The sequence below is a fragment of the Alosa alosa genome, chromosome 17 (assembly GCF_017589495.1).
Source record: "Alosa alosa isolate M-15738 ecotype Scorff River chromosome 17, AALO_Geno_1.1, whole genome shotgun sequence".
NCBI lineage: Eukaryota > Metazoa > Chordata > Actinopteri > Clupeiformes > Clupeidae > Alosa > Alosa alosa.
The window spans coordinates 3,673,626-3,689,397 of record NC_063205.1 but is presented as its reverse complement, the minus strand read 5'-3'; the positions used below and the strand labels follow the sequence as shown (position 1 = coordinate 3,689,397).

At 39.1% G+C, this 15,772-nt stretch overlaps 3 protein-coding genes across 8 annotated transcripts in view; 1 reads left to right on the top strand and 2 right to left on the bottom strand.

Annotated features, from left to right (window-relative positions):
• Positions 1-1,777, bottom strand: part of snd1 (staphylococcal nuclease and tudor domain containing 1) — a 135,895-nt gene extending 134,118 nt beyond the window's left edge. The window contains exon 1 of the mRNA XM_048268667.1: positions 1,557-1,777. Within this exon, the coding sequence (XP_048124624.1) occupies positions 1,557-1,634 (78 nt within the window). The 5' untranslated portion in view covers positions 1,635-1,777. The remainder of the gene's footprint in view (positions 1-1,556) is intronic.
• On the top strand, positions 341-8,017 carry pax4 (paired box 4). Of its 3 annotated transcripts, XM_048268671.1 has the most exons (10): positions 755-1,024; positions 4,475-4,685; positions 4,788-4,876; positions 4,963-5,093; positions 5,375-5,590; positions 5,675-5,744; positions 5,833-5,982; positions 6,230-6,312; positions 6,396-6,468; positions 6,906-8,017. In XM_048268671.1, exons 3-10 carry the CDS (start codon positions 4,843-4,845, stop codon positions 7,157-7,159), a joined length of 1,011 nt encoding a protein of 336 aa, XP_048124628.1. In that variant the 5' UTR covers positions 755-1,024; positions 4,475-4,685; positions 4,788-4,842; the 3' UTR covers positions 7,160-8,017. The 3 variants fall into 3 exon arrangements, with proteins under 3 accessions (XP_048124629.1, XP_048124627.1, XP_048124628.1); XM_048268672.1 differs by lacking the exons at positions 755-1,024; positions 4,475-4,685; positions 4,788-4,876 and adding an exon at positions 341-712 and having other exon boundaries at positions 7,008-8,017; XM_048268670.1 differs by lacking the exons at positions 755-1,024; positions 4,475-4,685; positions 4,788-4,876 and adding an exon at positions 341-712 and having other exon boundaries at positions 6,927-8,017.
• A 1,967-nt stretch (positions 8,018-9,984) lies between these two features.
• Positions 9,985-15,772, bottom strand: part of hgfa (hepatocyte growth factor a) — a 28,843-nt gene continuing 23,055 nt past the window's right edge. For 2 of the 4 annotated variants that reach the window (XM_048268664.1, XM_048268663.1), the window contains 7 exons: positions 14,921-14,953; positions 14,720-14,822; positions 13,760-13,834; positions 13,208-13,345; positions 12,285-12,391; positions 10,919-11,061; positions 9,985-10,835 (listed from right to left, as the gene is read on the bottom strand). In XM_048268664.1, the coding sequence (XP_048124621.1) occupies positions 10,656-10,835; positions 10,919-11,061; positions 12,285-12,391; positions 13,208-13,345; positions 13,760-13,834; positions 14,720-14,822; positions 14,921-14,953 (779 nt within the window). In that variant the 3' untranslated portion in view covers positions 9,985-10,655. Of the gene's footprint in view, positions 10,836-10,918; positions 11,062-12,284; positions 12,392-13,207; positions 13,346-13,759; positions 13,835-14,262; positions 14,353-14,719; positions 14,823-14,920; positions 14,954-15,772 lie in introns of those variants that run through there. The other 2 variants (XM_048268665.1, XM_048268666.1) reach the window with 2 other exon arrangements.

Here is a 15,772-nt window from a genome sequence, read left to right as displayed (position 1 = left end):
GTTATTATACTCACGCTTAAGTTACAGGCTCATTCCATCATTAATATGATTGTGTATTTCCATTAAAGACCATGAAATATGTATGCTTAACTAGCTAAAGCAAAACCAGAAACAGCATAAATGCTACTGATTAGCAGTTGAACTTATGCCGAGCATCATATCTGCATGCATACATACATACATATATTCCATACTAATTCATACACATACTAGAAACTCGTGTTTTTCATTTGCAATTTCAACTAGCCTTCACCAAAATGTGCTTCTGAGTTCCAAAATGTATAGCTATGGCTAGCTTTACAGAGATAGAGGCTCAGAGGCTGCGAGATTAGGCCTACGTGTCAGTTTCCAGCTGTAGTCTCAAACAGTCCTTTCAAGACTCGGGATAAGTAAACAGTAGAAAACTCTTGACTAACCCTGAGACGCTATCTCAGTGCATGAAGCCATTTCTACTCCACTCCATTCAAATATGCACTGATTCCAACTGATGAAATTCCGATTAACGTTTGAAACGCTTTAAGACTATAATAGCAAGTATGGCAGATGTTGGCTGACTACCAAAAGGTATTCTTCTAAAGGCGCCAACACGAATAGTCTTCTAAAAAGCAAAAGAAATAGCGGCTACAGCTCATGAACTTTGATTATTCTACAGTGTTATCCTCTGGTCCGTGTCACTGTTCAGACAGTGCAAGGCATTTTCTACGTGGACAAGGTAAAAACATGGTCCGTAGATCTAGGCTTGCTGTCGCTGAGAGACAACTTTAGCTTAACGTCAGGAATGGACCACTTTGGTTTGGGTTAGCAAGCTATGCTAGTTCACCAATACATCACGGTGTGTGTGCATATCATACGCTAACGTTAAATCAGTGAACATGCTGCTATGTGAGGAGTCGTCAGCATCAGTGACAGATATTTCTTAAGTAATATCACTGACTAAGGGGAGGCTAATATAAAGTTAACGTAGTTAAACAACGTTTAACGTTACAATCGATTTCTCTCAACAGACCGTTAGAAACTGGTTAAGGTAACGTTAGGTATCAATCTTGAAGTTTTGAACAAAGTGAAGGAATACATAAGTGGTGACGTTTCAAAGGTCATTATAAACTCAAGAGAAACTATGTCTGACAAAGTAACGTTGCGCATTCAAATAACTAGGTTGGATACGCTAACGTTACCATGTTTAATGTTAACGTAACACTTAACTTTACCTATGTGAAGCTTGAGAATTCTAGTTGACGTTAGTTGGTCTTGAACAGTCTGCTTGGACTGCTGAATCTTCCCAAGCATAACGTTAGCAAAGATCCTTGATTACTTCGTTTCAATCCACTCTGACATTAGCCATGAAACTGGGGGAGTGAGGTCTCCTACGTTGGCAGGAGTGGATTTATACGCCTATGAAAAGTTCATGAAAGTACGTCTAACTACATGTAGTGGTTGAATCAGTGCAAAAGCTCAATTTGCGACCCACCTTTGACTACCCGCTATTTGCTATATAATTATCGTTAGCTAGCTAGCAATTCCTTAGCCCAACACTTTATGTGTCCATATGGTCTTACCATCTTCACGATTCCTCTCTGGAGTGCCGGAGCAGGAGCCGGGTTAGACTGTGCGTGTGCCGAGACCGATGATGCCATGTCCGTGGGTTTAAGTTCACCGTTAGGGGAGACAGGTGAGGAACCAGGAGCCCTATGTGACTGTTTCACTGAAAGCCAAGAGGGGTAAAAGACTGAGCACTGCTGATCAAACAAGCTTAACCGGAAGCATACGGACCCATGCGTTGAATGTACACGTCAAACTATTACTCTTCCGGGGTCATCAAAGACCCACGCTAAGTTAAATAGGCTCGTTACCTCATGACGTAGAAAAATGGTAATAGTAGTATCCGGTACTTGGAGAGGTACGACACGTCAGCATACACAGTGAGCAGTCAGTGGGCTAAATGCTGTAGCCCAGTAGTGATATAATACGGCTATTCAAATCACGTGACTTACTGACACTAAGCATAACCTATACTTTTAATATCGTAACATGTTGGAATGCATATATCCACCTTACCTCGTATCACTGAGTTGCCTATAGGCTCACAAGAACTGCTATAACAAGCATTAGTAGTCCACAGAAAAACAATGGCTGTCAACAATATGCCAAAACATTACAGAAATTGCAATCCATGCCCTCAACCTGTGTGGCATAGGCGTAAATATCTATCATTAGGTACTTGCAAAAGACTGAACGTTTCAAAATAATTTGCTGAACATGCTTTAAAAAAAATAGGAATTTGAGAAACTCTAAAAGTGATGTTAAGAACGAATCACTAGATGACGCCATTTACTAGGAATAGGAATGGGAGTGTTGGAATGTATGCCTGCATAGAAAATGTTAGTTCGTTTTAACTATGACGGGATATTTTCCCTTTTATTCATTCTAGTGACAGCTGCAGATAGGCAGATTGCTATACCAAGACGACATTTTGAACTTGACGTAGTAGTCCAGAAATTTGCTCTTATTTACATCAAGCCTTGATTTTGAATTTTGACAGAAATGAACATATTACGCCGCAGTTTAAAACATGATTTTGCTTAAGTAAGACAATAGTTTAAAAGAGAGAACACGCGAAGTTGTTATTGTAGCTTAGGTAGGCTATGCGCAAAGGTGGAATGACTGTTCTCGCCCTTCGCCCCTGGATTGAATTTAGCGCATCTAACTCACCTGTCTGTGACTGAACAAATGTTAAGGGGAACTTTGAGTGCGCTTATGCTGTTGTTTGTGAAAGATATTGGCTTACTGATCGTGAAGGTGGTCTGTATGAGTGATGATTCTATTACTTTTCTTCCTTCCATAGTTGATGTCCTAAGGTGACCGTGTTGGGTGGTTAGCCAAAAGGTCTAACATAGCTCTCCTGGGACCATGCGAACGATGGAAAATTAACGAGATTTTGGGGGGAATTGTTGGGAAATGCCCATCATCATTTTGTTGATTGAAACGTAAAACTGTTTATTTTGGTACTGTATGTTTTTACTCAGGAAACGGTTGGTTTAATCACGAATATCGAATTGTGTCGTTGTGCGCTTTGGGTAGATTTAGGTACCCATTTACGCGAAAAAATATACTAGCCCTTTGTTTTGTTTTATGCTTCAAAAATCCCAAATTCAAACGCATCCGTCAAAAAAAATGTTTTTTTATTTATTTGAATTACTGTCTGTGTGTACAGACCCCAAATTTTCCCTTAAGACAAAGACGTTGAACAGTCAATAGAAGTCCCTCGGGCTTTTGCGCACCAGGTGTGCTTGGCTATTTCCCTTGCAGTCAGTGCTTGCTTTTATTAACTTATGTTCCGACTAATAAAGTGAGTCATAAAGTACATTCTCTACTGCGTGGGCACTATGTTCTTGTGAATAAATACTTTATTTACCTATTTCCTCCGTCGGCAAGGAGATAATGGTGTTCAGAATGTTTGTCCTCTACATACAAAGCACCCAACGATGAAAATATTATTATCTGGTAACCAGTGGTTAATATATAATTTGGACCATATGGCATTTTAAAAACCATCCTATATTTCTACAGTACTTCGATCTGTGTGGACCTACCTAATGATCCCCAATTAGTCATTAAACAGCCAGAAAGACGAGGCCTGTGTATATTCTCATTCGCTAATATTTGCTCTTCAAATATTTAAATATAACGTTTACAACACATTTTATCTACAGGCCAGACAAGGGACATCTGCGAGGTCTTTTTAGACTCTTTATTTTATAAATATATCCCAATTGAGCCTGATATTTTGCTCTCCGCCTCTATTTACTCATGCTTGAAAGAATATGCAATAAAAAGACAAAGTTATCGATTTATGATTTATCAGAAGCACTTTACCATATGGCAGTTGACTGTGGAACAGATTTTCAAATGTTTGTTTAAAAAAGAAAGCATCTAATTCACATGCAACGCCACTATCAGAAATAATGCTGGAGTCACGTGACCACGCAACTCTAGCGTCATGACTATGCTACCTATGATTTAATTCTATGTTTTAGACCATCATTGCACAGGAGGCTTATACTTTGTTAGTTTCTCATATCGTTATTCTCTGGGGGCATAAAGCTGACTCCAAATTGGTAGGCTTATTACAACTCCATCATATGCCACAGGCTATGGTCAGTGTTTTGTATGTCAGTGTTTTGTAAGGCCATAATGTGTTGGGTCTTCTTAAGGAATTTTCTTGTGATAAAATATGATAGCCATAAGGAAAATGAATTATACTTCGTTCATCAGCACGCTTTAGCCTATATCATAACCCTAAGTGTTAAGGAGAAAGATAATGTTCCTCTAGAGAGAGCAAGTCCATAATGCCACATGCAGAAAAGAAGTCAATTAGTCTAGTCCAACATAATCCACTGACTAGCCTACTTCTGTCTGTTTAGAAAATGTCACCAAAAGTGGCAGTGAGGTTTATAACAGTATTGTTCCTCCACAGAGTGAGGAAGATGCTTGTGTGGCTATAAGCAAAGATAATAGCCTAATCCAGTCAGCACGGGAACAGGTCTGTAAAAGATTGCATCCAATATTTACTTTTCCCATATCTGACAAAGCGTCATCCAGATAAGAGCGTGTTGCCCCAGCCTATATCAGAAATCTCGCGCTCCGGGGCTAAATGGAGACGCTGGTGAACTCTGCGTTGCGCACAGGTTCGTGGGGAGGATTTTTCACTGTCCCTTTCAAGGAATTAAGTTAGCATTTTTACACTCTATCAGAACGTTTTTGAAAAAGGGTTTTTAACGTTCTTTTAGGAGTACATTTATCTAAAGAACGAGGTCATTCATTGTATTAATCTTGGTTACAACCATGTGCTGCACTGACATGGATCCGACAAACGAAGGTAACATTATTTATTTATTATGCCAAAATGTCATGCGTGCGCGTAAATGCATCTTTCACACGTTTGTCTTGTCGTTTTTAATGCAGGAAACAACTGCATCAATCAGCTGGGTGGTGTGTTTCTAAACGGCCGACCACTACCTGCTTACAAGCGCAGGATGATGATTGAACTAGCATCAGAGGGTGTGAGACCTTCTCAGATCTCACAGATTCTTAAGGTACACTTTGGCCAAATGGCAATGCATATAATGATGTTTCAGTGTTAAGAGTTTGTTGTGAAGACTATGGGTGTTAACAAGACCAAGTGAGTAAAAAATATTGTCTAAACACTATAAATGGTTACCCTATGCTTTCTCACAATGTTGTCCATTCAAATACATATTTATATATTCATTTCAAAGAATCCACGTTTGCTATAAGCTCATGTCTTGTGTAGGTGTGTAGTTATGCTGTCAGTTAGTGAACAACCGTTATGTTTTATATATTTACATTTTTGTAGGTATCCAGTGGTTGTATTAGCAAGATACTCAACCGATATAAGAAAACCGGGATGCTCTGCCCAAAGGCTATTGGAGGAAGTAGACCTCGGAGGCTCACACCTGATGTAATATCAACAATTATTCAACACAAGAATGCGAGTCCAAACATCTTTGCTTGGGAAATTCGGCAAAGACTTCTGGCAGCAAGAGCATATGAAGCTGAGAAAATCCCAAGTGTAAGTTAAAGAATAGACTAGAAAGAAAAAATAACATGGGACAAAAAGAGAAATGCACATTTCAGTGGTGCCTTTGCTTTTTAGGTTTCCTCCATCAATAGAATTCTGAGAAAGATGAAGACTGACACTTTTGCCTCAAATGCCATCTATGCAGGTGAACAGCACAGTCTTAAAGATAAAGCAATAAATAGTTCACATCTTTCAGAAAGTCCTCCTGCACCTTGTGTGTGTCTTTCTTGCAGAAATTGTGAATGCTGTACCAGGTCAGGGGAGTGAGGTATCTGGGACAGAACACCTGGCTGTTCTTCAGTCATCTAACCATCATCCAAGCAGTACCCAACAACGGAATAGAACCAGTTTCAGCCCTAAACAAGCAGAGGCTCTCGAGCAAGGTTCCCAGACTTCTTTATAAGTGACTCATTTTTTTGACAAAACATTAAATGGAACTCGATCAGTTTTTTACCATTGCAATGATGAGAATATAGGTTATTTCTGATTTGAAGTATTTTGAACGTGTGATGTTATCCCCTGCAATACTGGTTGATGAGATGTCAGTCAGCAGTGTCTGATTCTGATTCATATTTGTGCATCATGATTGAACTGATTGATCTCATCTCTCTCTCCCCATGCATGGAATAGAGTTCCATCACAATCACTATCCAGATATGTTAGCTCGTGAAAGAATAGCGATACAAATCAGTGTACCAGAGGACACCATAAAGGTAATATCATGTAGAATTTGACAGGTTACATTACCACATCAACACACCAGGCTTCTGATGAAGGGATTCTTTCTTTTATACAGGTGTGGTTCTCAAATAGAAGAGCCAAATTGAGAAGGGAGAGTCAGACCAAGCAAAACAACTGGACATCCCATGGTATGTTGTGGACTCCTATGGAATATACTGCATTTGTAATACACATGGGGAAGTTTACTCCGATGTATTTGAGATTCTTTGATGATAATGTTCTAAGACTGGAAACTGTTTAGGGCATAGCTTCAAATTCATGAAAAACTATATACTGAAGTGCTGCACACAAATGTAATGACAGATCTTTTTGCTAAGAGTCCCATGTGCAGAACTGCCAACAAGTTCCAGTAAATAGGGGTTTTCTGTTTGGAAATGGGTGCATGCACAACTGCAGAAAGGGTGGGGAACCAAATATTACAATGATATTAATCTACACATGTTTATGTTATTACCGTAAATACAATTATCTTATTGTGTTTACATGTGAAACAGGAAAAGCGCACCCTAGACTACTCAGTTTAACTGTCATTTTCTGACTTTGTAGTATAAATGTATGATGTCAGTATTCTTTCATCTGTCCGAAGGACCTGCATCACTGCATGATGACAAGACAACTCTATCCCAGACCTACCACCAGGATAACAGATTGTCTTCTTCTCATATAGGCAGAAAATATTTCCAGTTTGATCCTTCTGAAATAACTACTTTCTCAGAGAATAGTACCGGATTGTGTTGGGCCCACTATCAATCTTTTCAGCCAACATTTTCATTTGGGCATCCCCAAAATGAGCAGACTCTCTTTGGCTCATTTCAATGATGACAGATCTTGGAACCATACTAACAGAATCGCTTTGACTGACAAGTGGAGTTTTTATTGACAAGTGACAAGGCATTAAAGAGGACCTTTATGCCACCAACATATTAATGGAGAGGTTCCATTTCCCAAACCTTTGTGATGTTCTGTATATTACCTGTTTCCATATGAGAACATATGGAGAGGTTCCATTTCCCAAACCTTTGTGATGTTCTGTATATTATCTGTTTCCATGAGAACATGTTCTGTGAGACCTACAGTACCAACTGCTTGTCTGTAAAGGTCATGATGAAGTTGAGGAATCATATTTTGTTGGTTAGTTGCTATGAAGACTAAAGGAACTACACACATACAATATACAGTATATAGTACACTTAGCCAAAGTCTTAGCTTTTGTATAAAAAAAATGCTGTAATGTTAAGATGCTTTATCATTAATTGACCCACTAAACCCACCAAATAACTGTGGCCAGATAAAATAATCCTTTATCAACCCCACAATGAAGAATCTCATGTTCTTACTCTTATATGTTGTTACTGTAGATGAAGCGGCCAAGTGCTACACTCACACTGTACAGCAACAGCACATATGCAATACAGTATTTGTTTGTTTGTAATTGCAAAAATTTTCAGTCACAAAAAGATTCTCACACATATTTGATTTATAAAAAAGTTGTCAACAATAAATACATAAATGAATTAAAAACCAAAATATGTTGTTTGCATTAACTTTGCATAACTAAGGCAATGTAATTAAGTTCTTTCACCTTAAAATATCAACTTCAAACTAATTTTGACATTAACAATACAGAGAATTACATTACATTACATTACATTACATTACATTAAATTTGGCTGACGCTTTTTTAGCCAAAGCGACTAACAACATGGTAAACAGTTTAAGTTTTAGAGCAATTCTCAACAATTTTAGGACAATTTAAAAAACATTAGAGTACAGTAAAAATAAGTGCATCAGTGAGTGCTGTTTTTAACAGTTACGTGTCAGTTTAAGACGGCTGGTGAGTGCTAGGATCAGCAAGACTTGTTGTAAGTGTTGCTATGAGAGGAGATGTTCTCTAAAGAGCTGGGTCTTCAGGAGTTTTTTGAAAATGGAGAGGGATGTCCCTGCCCTGAATTAAATGGTGTCTCTGACATTACATCCGAAATGCCTGTATTGCAGTATGCAATGTTGATGTTGCGGGTAGGAGCATGACCCTTTTTTATTAATTTTAGGCTAATAAGGTACCCCCGTAGTGCTAACAGTTTTCCCAGTATGTTGAAAATGGATGAAATTACTGCATTGCATTGCTTTAATATGGTTAGAAAACCCCTTTGCTGCAAAACAGCCTATAGTCTTTTGAAGTGAGACAGTAAGAACTTTGCATATAGTTGGGATGATGTTTCTTGAGGAAACATGTCTGAGATAAATGTGTGGGAACTTGAGTGTCCCTGCCAAACATTTTTTGAAGTTGGTCCAAATATTTCAAAGACAGACAAAATAAAGAGTTAATAAAGCTACAGTGACCTTCCTCCGCTCATGCCACAGATGTAGAGTGCATTTCCCGGTCTCAAGTCAGATTCCTTCACAAAACTTTCTCATAAATCTGTCCAATCTCATATGCCATACCATACCATTTATAGGCAACTCTATAAATCTGGAATGAAAGTAGTCCCTCTGTGAGTACAGCTCCTTTGTGCATTGTTATGCCATGAAGAGTACTGTTTCATATTCGGTTGGTCATACAGATCATATTAATGCACCATACTCAAGGGATTTTAGGTCATTAAAAGCTCCCAAAGTCTTCAGAACAGAGATACCTGCCTATTATCAATAAAAGATGACTTCGCCATGGCCTATTTGAAGCGTCTATGCACAGAAGTAAACTGGCAGGAAAACATTAACAAATGAGCATGTGTGCAATGCCTGCATGCTACAGGAGTGGTAAGAAATGGCCACAATATGAATCATTTCATAAAAAGGGGCACTATGAAGTCTGTTAGGTTACAGGCTACCACACGTGTTTAGCCATGCTAAGCATGTATAGCCCACAAAGGATGGTTCTGTTCAAAAAGAAGGCAATCTTTTAAAGATGTGGGGTTCTAAAGATAAAGATCTTTCTGTGACCGTACATGAATTTCTGGATGTTACAAAACTAGTTTGAGTAGTAGTGGAGGTTTGCACATCCCCACCGGTGAGGTGCAGGGCAAATGGAACTAGAACTGCAAAGGAATGAAATGCCCGCACTCTGCTAAAACTCCCATATATTTAATGTGTTGCAACGTTTTGACCCGACTGGGTCTTTCCTCAGGCCTCCTCAGGCCTCCTTTTTTGCCTGAGGAAGACCCAGTCGGGTCGAAACGTTGCAACACATTAAATATATGGGAGTTTTAGCAGAGTGCGGGCATTTCATTCCTTTGCAGCACAATACTAGTTTGCACATAAATTAACCTTTTAATTGGTAAAAACATACAAACATATAGTTGCTTTAAGAAAGCAAGATCTATAAGACCTAATTGAACACAGGGAATGCTTTTAATGGCCCATTAAATAAAGCTTTACTGTACGTACACACCGCCGCCGACTTGAGCTTCCAAAGAAGCTCTGGTCGCCCTGCCTCAGTCATTGCAAGCGCCTCTTGATTGATTAATCACCCACTATGTGGATACTGTTTTTAGAATTGATTTAGATTAAGTGTTATTTAGTATAATTTGTATTTTAGTATATTCTTTATCTTCTACTGTCCTTATTGCTTAGTTGTGTTTTTTATATTACATCCTTTTAATTACTTTTTTCTGCTGTTACTGAATGTGTGTGTGATGTCTGTATGCTACTGAGACCTTGAATTTCCCCTGGGGATCAATAAAGTATCTATCTATCTATCTATCTATCTACAAGGACACTTGTCAAAAAAGTACAGGGAAGCTTTGGACGCTTTGGCCGCTCTGACGTGACAGTATTTGATGTTCGATCATGTTCTATCTTAATACTTTATTTAAAGGTCGTCTATTCGATTGGTTGCTGGTCGTTGGTCACTGAACCGCGTCATAGCTCATTACCATAAAGTTGACGGATTTGCCGCTTCTTGCAGCTGAGAGAAGTTGGCTTCCATTGAAAATGAATGACTTCCTGAATCTTTGGAAGCTCAAGTCTGCGGCGGTGTGTACGTACAGTTACAAATCACACAGCCCATCTGGGGCTACACTTTACTCCCGAATGGAGTTCAATTTGCATTTTTGTGAACAAATATTTACAGAAATGGCAGACTAGAGGCTTGTAATAACATTGAGATACTGTGTAAATTGATCGTTAATCAAAGTCCCTTAATGGTGACAAGGGTTTACATTGTGAGCATTACAAGAATGTTGACCTGCACAAATCTCAGTACTCATTTCCTTTTTGTCATTGCAAGAACATAAACTATACATTGCTGCATGACCAGGCAGTCAAAGCAGAGGTTGCTTCTATGGTAAACACACAAAATCTAGAAGAGTTTGTGAGTCTAATAGTTTCTGTCTTCAGAAAAGCGTATAAAAACTTTGCGTATCCAGTCTGCATAAAAAGGCACATTAACAAATATGGCTGGTCTCTGGGCAATGCCACATCCACGCCCATGGATGCTCACTCCCATAATGACTTTGCTCTCCCGCTCTTGGCAAACCAGAGGGCCACCATAGTCTTTCTGCAAGAAAATCACCAATAGAAATTAACATGGCAATCCTTCAAGAAATGATAAAACTCTGAAAGAGTAATGTAGGGGCTTACCTCACATACACCTTTATCTTTCTCTCCGCCAGCACACAACTTGGCCTCTGTGATTGGCAGACTAACATTATGGATAGCAGAGCATCTCTTAGTGCCGATAATGGGAAGACTAACCATTTTCAAATGGCCCTTGTAGCCTGTTCCTAGAGGAACAAACATCAATGCATAAATATATAATTGTTGATTCATGTATCTAAACCAAGTTAAATTAAAAATTAAAAAGTCCACAGCGAAAAATTGGAGCTACCACTGCTTACCACTGCTTGGTTGAATTTTCTATTGTGATAAAGTGTTTAAAACGTAAATTATTTTTGGCACACCTATGAAGTAGCTCCAGTTTTTTCAGCCATATCACACTTGTATATTAATTTGCTTGTTGTGAAGTTAAATGAACTGTCACGTTACAACGAAGGTACAAATTAGCGACCTGACGGATGTTCAGAGCATAGCAACATTGTAACATGACTGTGACATTTAGCTCAGTTGCACTGCAGTAGGCTAAGTAAACCAATTTTATTACATGGCTCTACATAATGCAAGTAGAATGCTCCGTTGACTTGAATGGGATTTCCCAAAGTTCTAGCGGTCATTATTTTCGACTAAAGGACCTCTGAAAAAAATAATGACCGCTGTCAATGGCAACAGAGTTTGTGCTTCTAATTCAGATCTTTCATATCACTCCGCAACTACTGGAACTTCATTCAAAAGTGAAAAGCAGACGGTTAATCAGCTGTGTTCTAAAGAATGTTTGATTCAAGTTCAGCATGTGTTTGCGAACTATTTGTTTCTCAGCAAAAGCCACGATGAACGGTAACAAATAGGCTATAGCCTAGGCTATGCTATAGCCTAGGCTAAAGAGTAAAGAGTTTATTGTTTTGTTTTGGCAAGTAGCCATGTAATAAGCTACGCGTCGGGGTCCGGTTCGCCCTGTCGGGACTTATTTTCCCAATAATGACTGCCGTTCTATACATTATCCCTTACATATTACAAAGCTATGATTCAAGAGAATCCTGGGATATGCCTGCTTGACAATGAGAGATGGAACTAACGACTGGCCTTTGGCCATAGCAACCATCCATTTAGAACTAGTAACGGCAGTTTGTCCTGCAAGTTGAGAGTTGATATGTGACGGAAAGAAGTAGTTCTACAAACAAGACAGTTCTAGCGATTAAATAGGTCCACTGTGCATCAGGGACCGCATTACCACCTCGAACGTGCTTTATTTTTCTGTTAACCGAACACTGTGTCATCCATTACCCCTTACATATGGCTTGAAATAAGCAAGTGAAGGCATCTGGAGAGAACGAGAGGGATAGAGTGTGTGTGTGAAAGAGAGAGAGGGAGAGTGAGTGAGAAAGAGTAATACCTTTAGTTTCTCCCCAGCCATACATGTGACAGTAGGATCCCTCCTTCATTTCACACCCTGCCACAGGTAACTGAATGGTTCTAACCATCTCTGACAGTGGAGCTGGGCTATACGATAAGAAAACACTGTCAGTGTAAATAAAGAACACAACTAGAACGGCACTGGATCCAGTGCATACCTCCACCAATCTCCTCAGGGGATGTTTCTTTGTGTTTTTGTTACTAATTTGGTATGTTGTCAGCGTTAAACAATGGGCCAAGGACAAACCCATGAAATTGTGGTGCTGATCTGACTAGCGGGCAGTGAATGATTAGAAAAGGTGTCATAGCCAACACAAAGTTCAGTGTTGAATAAGAAATGTGTAGGCTATTTATGATGCAAGTAACTGTTCTGGTGCATATTCCAATGGAATGTAGTTGAGGGCATGGAAATGCCTGGTGCTACCCTGCAATGGTATCAGATGAGCAGGGAAGTGCAGGAAAGTCGGAAAAAGTTGCTGAATTGTGTTTTTGTACAATCCAATTACAGATTAATTGTTCTGACAGATTTAGTACTTTTTCATGATTATTGCAAACTCATACTTCCATTTATGGCCTTCTTTCCCACACTGGTGGAATGAGTTTAAAGTGTCAATAATCAGTGTATCATTAATCAAAACAAAAATGTTGGTTTGTTTACATTCAGAACTAAGTGAAAAGTATTAGGCATCCCGTGAGTTGGATCTACTCCAAAATGTAATGGGTTTGTATGCATTTCCAGCAAATTTCATGAGAATCGGGTGTGTGGTGTTTGCCTAATTTTGCTAACTCACAAACCAATCAACCAACCAACAAACAGAGAGGGGTAAAATGGTGGAGGTATTAATAAATATGCGTGTGTGTGTGTGTGTGTGGGGCATGACATAATGATGTTGGTGTCATTACTGTGAGAGTTTGAGTAGAGCTAGGTTGGAACCTTCAGGCCCACAGATGACATGTGCTATACGGAGGAGTGGTCTCTGGGAGGACAAGTTGAGGTGAAGGAGGCCAACCAGCACACTGTACTCCGACAAGTCAGGAACACTGAGAACACAGGATTTTGGCTTCACTTAGGCAAAATGATACTTTGAAATCCTTTGAGTTTCCAGAGAGTTCAGACTGAGACACATCTGTAGAAATCAGATTATTCAGTATTTCAAACCACCTTCAAATGTGGTTTGAATCTAATTACAATCAGATTTTTTCTTTTTGGTGCTGTTTCAGTTATTTTAATTAATGTTTAAATTATTCAATTTAAACATAATCTGTATGCTAAAAATCTAAACATATGCTTAACATAGTCAAAATATCCACATAAAACTCTCTTTATGATCCCACATAAGTTAGCTATCCTCTCTGATAATCTAGAAGACAGAGAATAAAAAAACATCCATATAATTAAGTCAGAGAGAGAGAATCTAAAGGGCAGATATGGAGAAGATAAGGAGATTACATTACCAGGAAGAGAAACACTGCTGGTCAGTGAGAACCCACTCCTCTCTGATCAGTGACCCACCACACCAGTGCGCACTGCTGCAGATAAAAAGGAGAAAGAAGAAAGTAATGTTAGGAATCCCTGATCAATGTGATTGGCTGTGCTGGACCAGTGATTTCAAAGTTTCAATGTTTCAAAGTTAACGCAAAGTCTAAGCCTGTCACTATGCAGTTGGAAACATTTCCCAATCATGCGAGGCCAGACGCTATTCACAAAGTGAATGAGTCTGCTTTTACCTGGCTACAAGATTACTTCACAAATATATACAAATGAGGTATTTCTATAACAGATACATTCTAATAATTGTAATGTCAATACTTGTTTATACCCAACACATACTTGGCAGAACCCAGGTAGAAAGGGAGAACTTTCAAATATCTTTGGGGACCTTACCTGAGCTGATCACGTCCAAGCTCAGATAAAAAGGGCAATGTACCACTTAGACGACTAAATGAATTCACTCAGCTGAGCCCATCTCTAGGGTGGCCCTCCTCCGCATGACATTTAGATCAGGTGACCAATCCCATCCCTTCCCAATAACAGGCTGGTCAGTTTACTGAAATCAGGCAAACGCTTCAGTAGTCTGGAGGCAAAAACTGGGAGACTTTGGAGGAGTGTCCTCCCCCAGGCCATTACGCTATTCAATATGGACATGTCTGCTACACTATGACAATCTCAAAAATGTATTGATGTAATTGGTGTTGTCAGTGGTACACACACAAGGTACTCTCTCGTTTTTATTCAGATTGTGTCTATAATTGTGTCTATAATTGTTGTTGTTTTTGTTTTTGTTGTTGTTATCGCTTCAATTTTACAGTCATAGAGTTTACTAGGTTAACATTTTTCCTTGCGTACTGTTATGTGCATAACAGTGTATGAGATAAATAAATCTCTCTTGAATCTTGTGCATCTTCCATAAATACCTCTTCTGTATGCTGACCACCCAACTGCCATCTCTCTGAACGTTAGTGCCCCCCACAATCCGGGTGGTTTTGTGAATGAAACAGGCTGGCTTAGGCATGTTGACTAGAATGAAGAAGAGAATTATTGAATTAAAACTGAGTTTGTTTGTAGCACACTGAGGAGGTGTGAATCTGTGAATGGTGGAGGGGGGTTGTACTCACGGTTTGAGAGTACCTTTGTTGAAAGTGTTTTACCTGAAAAAAGAGAAAGAATTCAGAGAATATTATGCACATTTGCTTTAGATGTCAATCAAAGACCAGTGAAAGAAATGTAAATCTAAAGCCCTGCTAAATGACAGGCACTCAGTGACAGGCATGGAACCGTGCCAGTTCAGCAAAAGAAAAGAAATGCACTGAGAGGTGACATTGGTTAGCGGCACCCACAGATTGGTTTGGAAAATGTCAAGCTCTTTCATGAACATGCTTACATTATGGAGATAAATGGTGAACAGACAAACACAAATTTCATCACCACTCATCCACTGACGCCAGCTGCACAGAATGTCTAAGTGAAAACATGCAGCATGGATCTGTTGGAGATAAAGGAAAACTCTGGTGATTTTTCACATACAGTATGTAGATCTCCGTTTCTCGAGGTCTGTCGATACGAAATAAAACGGTGCAAACGGTGCTACCTAACTCGAGACGCTGCAGCCAACAGCTACACATACTGTACACACACACACATTTCATCATCCCCCTCCCACACACCCCATTACTCCCCCACACACAATGTATGAACATGTACAGATATGTGCAGTGTAGTAACAGTAACATTATAAGAGTAGTAAGAATAATATAGATATATGCAGTGTATTAACATAATATATTACAAGAAAAACAGAATAAATATGGATATTCAGTATGAACCATATAGACAGATATGTACAGTATGTACGGCTCTGTGCAGTGTGGTAACAGTACCATTGTAGTGCAAAAACAGTAACATTATGAGAGTAGATAGAATAAGTGTATGTGCAGGATGAATAGTATGAAGCGGGTGCTTAGTTTGTT

Coding starts and splice junctions, on each gene's coding strand:
- pax4 (XM_048268670.1), top strand. CDS start 631: ATGAACTTTGATTATTCTACAGTGTTATCCTCTGGTCCGTGTCACTGT. Junction 713..4,962: donor GCATTTTCTACGTGGACAAG/GTAAAAACATGG, acceptor TTTTTAATGCAG/GAAACAACTGCATCAATCAG. Junction 6,469..6,926: donor AAACAACTGGACATCCCATG/GTATGTTGTGGA, acceptor ATCTGTCCGAAG/GACCTGCATCACTGCATGAT.